This window comes from Oncorhynchus tshawytscha, unplaced genomic scaffold, assembly GCF_018296145.1.
Source record: "Oncorhynchus tshawytscha isolate Ot180627B unplaced genomic scaffold, Otsh_v2.0 Un_contig_8328_pilon_pilon, whole genome shotgun sequence".
NCBI lineage: Eukaryota > Metazoa > Chordata > Actinopteri > Salmoniformes > Salmonidae > Oncorhynchus > Oncorhynchus tshawytscha.
In genome coordinates this window covers 151,288-155,854 of record NW_024609459.1, presented here as the reverse complement: position 1 = coordinate 155,854, position 4,567 = coordinate 151,288, and the positions used below count along the sequence as shown (strand labels likewise).

The 4,567-nt window shown below is 40.2% G+C and overlaps 1 protein-coding gene across 1 annotated transcript; it reads left to right on the top strand.

The window, feature by feature from the left end:
* On the top strand, window positions 1-4,567 carry LOC112220596 (zinc finger protein 239). The gene is made up of 2 exons (XM_042315414.1): window positions 1-1,272; window positions 3,726-4,567. Exons 1-2 carry the CDS (start codon window positions 918-920, stop codon window positions 4,415-4,417), a joined length of 1,047 nt encoding a protein of 348 aa, XP_042171348.1. The 5' UTR covers window positions 1-917; the 3' UTR covers window positions 4,418-4,567.

Below are 4,567 nucleotides of genomic sequence, written 5' to 3'. Positions count from 1 at the left end.
GTATTTCGTGCAAGTGACAAATACAATTTGATTTGATTTGAAAAGAGTTACCGGGAGGTAGCCGGCTGGTGATGGCTATTTAACAGTCTGATGGCCTTGAGATAGGAGCTGTTTTTCAGTCTCTCGGACCCAGCTTTGATGTACCTTTACTGACCGTGCCTTCTGGATGATAGCGGGGAGAATCATCCGTGGCTCGGTTGTTGATGTCCTTGATGATCTTTTTGGCCTTCCTGTGACATCGGGTGTTGTAGGTGTCCTGGAGGGCAGGTAGTTTGCCCCCGGTTATGCATTGGGAAGACCGCACCACCCTCTGAGAGAGCCCTGCAGTTGTGGGCGGTGCTGTTTCCGAACCAGGTTTGATACAGCCCGAAAGGAAGTTCTCAATTGTGCATCTGTAAAAGTTTGTGAGGGTCTTAGGGGCCAAGCCAACATGTGTAGATGTTGAGTTTGATTCAAAATTTCACTCATTAAAAATCTGCACTAATCAATCAACACATGCTTCTATTTGTACGTATCTATAGAATTGTATTTTATAATGAAATAACGTTTCCCTCAACTGCGTTGCCAACTCCAGTCAGCAGATGGCGATGAGCGTCTTTCAGGCGACGCTGCCAGTGTGACGTATAATCTAGTGGACGGGACGTTCCTTCAACAACAACAGCTGGTCAGACACCTCGGTAGCTTTCTAGACAACAAAGCCGAAACATTAAAGCTATTTAGACTGCTCCGGTGTATTACTAGCTATGTTTTAAACACACTTCTGTCGTATCTACTTGTTATCCCATTTAATTTAATATTCATGCCTACGTTGTTAGTTACCGTAGTCATCTACCCGTCTGGTCATCTACCCGTTAAGATAGCAGTAGCTCCAGGCTAGTCGTTAATGCTAACTAGTTAGCTTGATAACATCTCTGACCATGTGTTCACTGAGCTGCTCTCCTCCTGATAAAGAAGAGGAGGTCTGCTGGACGGAGAAAGAGGGTCTGTGGCTGAATGTTGTCGTAAAAGAGGAGAAGGAAGAGGAGGATGTTACAGTAACAAAAGTAGAAGAGGAGGATGTTGCAGTGAAAGAAGAGAAAGACGAGTTCAGAGTGAAAGAGGAGGAGGATGTTACAGTAAAAGAAGAGGAGAAAGAGGGGGATGTTACTGTGAAAGAAGGGGAAGGGAAAGAGGTGGATGCAGTTTTTGGAGTGAAAGAGGAGGAGGGTGAGATTACCGTTACATTGGGGGAGGAGGAACAAGAAGAGAAGACCGGAGATCTGATTAACACCAGTAAGTCTTAAAAAATAAGGGCACGAAGTCTGCAGTTGTTGAACTAATGTTTTTTAAAGGGTATTCTACACTTGAATAATGTTGTGCTGTAGGAATTGTTAAAGCTACAGAGTGGGGACTCAACCAACAAAATGTTAATGGATAAAATGCTCGATATATATATTTTTCACAATTTTTTAAACATCTCTAAATATATTTTTCTAAAATATGATTTGAAGATCTAAATAATTTGTTTATAAAATCTATGGTTTTATTAGGTCCTACGTTTTTCAGTGATATTGTAAGGCAGACTGATCTGATTGAAATGTCCTATATATATGATACCACATTGTATAGTATGTTACTATGGTAACCACCTGATGTTTGGTACCACATCATATACATCATATACAGTACCAGTCAAAAGTTTGGACACACCTACTCATTCAAGGGTTTTTCTTTATTTGTACTATTTTCTACATTGTAGAATAATAGTGAAGACATCAAAACTATGAAATAACACATATGGAATCATGTAGTAACCAGAATGCTGAGGTAGCCATCAATTCGTATTTGGTAGCATTGCCTTTAAATTGTTTAACTTGGGTCAAACGTTTCGGGTAGCCTTCCACAAGCTTCCCACAAAAAGTTGGGTGAATTTTGGCCCATTCCTCCTGACAGAGCTGGTGTAACTGAGTCGGGTTTGTAAGGCCTCCTTGCTCGCACAAGCTTTTTCAGTTCTGCCCACACATTTTCTATAGGATTGAGGTCAGAGCTTTGTGATGGCCACGATAATACCTTGACTTTGTTGTCCTTAAGCCATTTTGCGAAGTGCACCAGCCCCTCCTGCAGCAAATCACCCCCACAACATGATGCTGCCACCCCTGTGCTTCACGGTTGGGATGGTGTTCTTCAGCAAGCCTCCCCCTTTTTCCTCCAAACATAACGATGGTTATTATGGCCAAACAGTTTCATCAGACCCGAGGACATTTCTCCAAAAAGTACGATCTTTGTCCCCATGTGCAGTTGAAAACCGTAGTCTGGCTTTTTTATGGCAGTTTTGGAGCAGTGGCTTCTTCCTTGCTGAGCGGCCTTTCAGGTTATGTCGATATAGGACTTGTTTTACTGTGGATATAGATACTTTTGTACCTGTTCACTCCAGCATTTTCACAAGGTCCTTTGCTGTTGTTCTGGGATTTATTTGCTCTAAAACTATGCACTATAGGCTATATCTCAATGGATTTTAAACTAGGCACTATAGGCTGTATCTCAATGGATTTAAAACTAGGCCCTATTGGCTATATCTCAATGGATTTAAAACTAGGCACTATAGGCTATATCTCAATGGATTTAAAACTAGGCCCTATAGGCTATATCTCAATGGATTTAAAACTAGGCACTATAGGCTATATCTCAATGGATTTAAAACTAGGCACTATAGGCTATATCTCAATGGATTTAAAACTAGGCACTATAGGCTATATCTCAATGGATTTAAAACTAGGCACTATAGGCTATATCTCAATGGATTTAAAACTAGGCCCTATAGGCTGTATCTCAATGGATTTAAAACTAATATTTGTTCCTGGTTATATTTTATGTTGTCTTCACTTTAAGTTGGGAGCACCAGTGTTAACAATGATGCATTTAGAGCTCCATTATTATAAATCATATATAAACATGACATTATCTATTATTATAGAGCTCTGCTCAGCCTATAAACATGACATTATCTATTATTATAGAGCTCTGCTCAGCCTATAAACATGACATTATCTATTATTATAGAGCTCTGCTCAGCCTATAAACATGACATTATCTATTATTAGAGAGCTCTGCTCAGCCTATAAACATGACATTATCTATTATTATAGAGCTCTGCTCAGCCTATAAACATGACATTATCTATTATTATAGAGCTCTGCTCAGCCTATAAACATGACATTATCTATTATTATAGAGCTCTGCTCAGCCTATAAACATGACATTATCTATTATTACAGAGCTCTGCTCAACTTATAAACATGACATTATCTATTATTAGAGAGCTCTGCTCAGCCTATAAACATGACATTATCTATTATTACAGAGCTCTGCTCAACTTATAAACATGACATTATCTATTATTATAGAGCTCTGCTCAGCCTGTAAACATGACATTATCTATTATTATAGAGCTCTGCTCAGCCTGTAAACATGACATTATCTATTATTATAGAGCTCTGCTCAGCCTATAAACATGACATTATCTATTATTAGAGATCTCTGCTCAGCCTATAAACATGACATTCCATAAGTGCAAGATTCAATTTGAAGCTCTATATTATTTGCCTTTAAAATCTCACCAAGTTTATTTTTAACAGCAATGTTACTGAGGGAACCAGTCTTGATTCAACCAAATAGGAAGACAGTATTATCATGTGGAGCTTTCATTCAGGTCTCTGATTAACTAAATACTCTGTTTGTTTTGGCAGGAGAGAGACCAGACTCTCACTCTGACAGCGGGAAGAGTCCTTCAGGGGAACCAGACACAGAGGCGCCCAAACCAGCAGGAAAACACCACTGTTCCCTCTGTGGAAAGAGTTTTACTAAGTTAGGCAACCTGAAAGCGCACGAGATAATACACACAGGAGAGAAGCCTTACCACTGCTCCCAATGTGGAAAGCGTTTTACCTGGATAGGGAACTGGAAAACACACGAGAAAATACACACAGAAGGGAGGAAGACTTTCCACTGCTCCCAGTGTGGAAAGAGTTTTACCAAGTCAGGGTCCCTGAAAATGCACGAGAGAATACACACAGGTGAGAAGCCTTACCACTGTTCCTATTGTGAAAAGAGTTTTAGGTGGTTGGTGACCATGAAAACTCACGAGAATACCCACACAGGAGCAAAGCCATACCAATGCTCCCTGTGTGGAAAGAGTTTTACCCAGTTAGGAGGCCTGAATAGACATGACAGGACACACACAGGCGGGGATAAGACCTACCACTGCTCCCAGTGTGGAAAGAGATTTAACCGGTTAAGGCATCTGAATAAGCATGAAAGAATACATACACAGGAGGAGAAGACATACCACTGCTCTCAGTGTGGAAAGACATTTTCCCAGTCAGAGGACCTGAAATCACATGAGAGAATAGAGAGGCTGTGTTCTGACTTGTGTTTTTGACCTGAGAATGTGTTTTTGTTTATGGGCCATTTCACTGTAACGGAGTGATGCTGAGACTCACGTTTCCACTTTAAAATGTATGCCAAGAAGAAAACATTGATTGCAAAGTTTAACAAACAATACACCTACAGTACCAGTCAAAAGTTTGGA

Excerpts from the sequence above, each read along its gene's own strand:
- LOC112220596 (XM_042315414.1), top strand. The coding sequence starts at position 918 with ATGTGTTCACTGAGCTGCTCTCCTCCTGATAAAGAAGAGGAGGTCTGC. Across the intron at positions 1,273-3,725 it reads CGGAGATCTGATTAACACCA|GAGAGAGACCAGACTCTCAC; the intron begins GTAAGTCTTAAA and ends TTGTTTTGGCAG.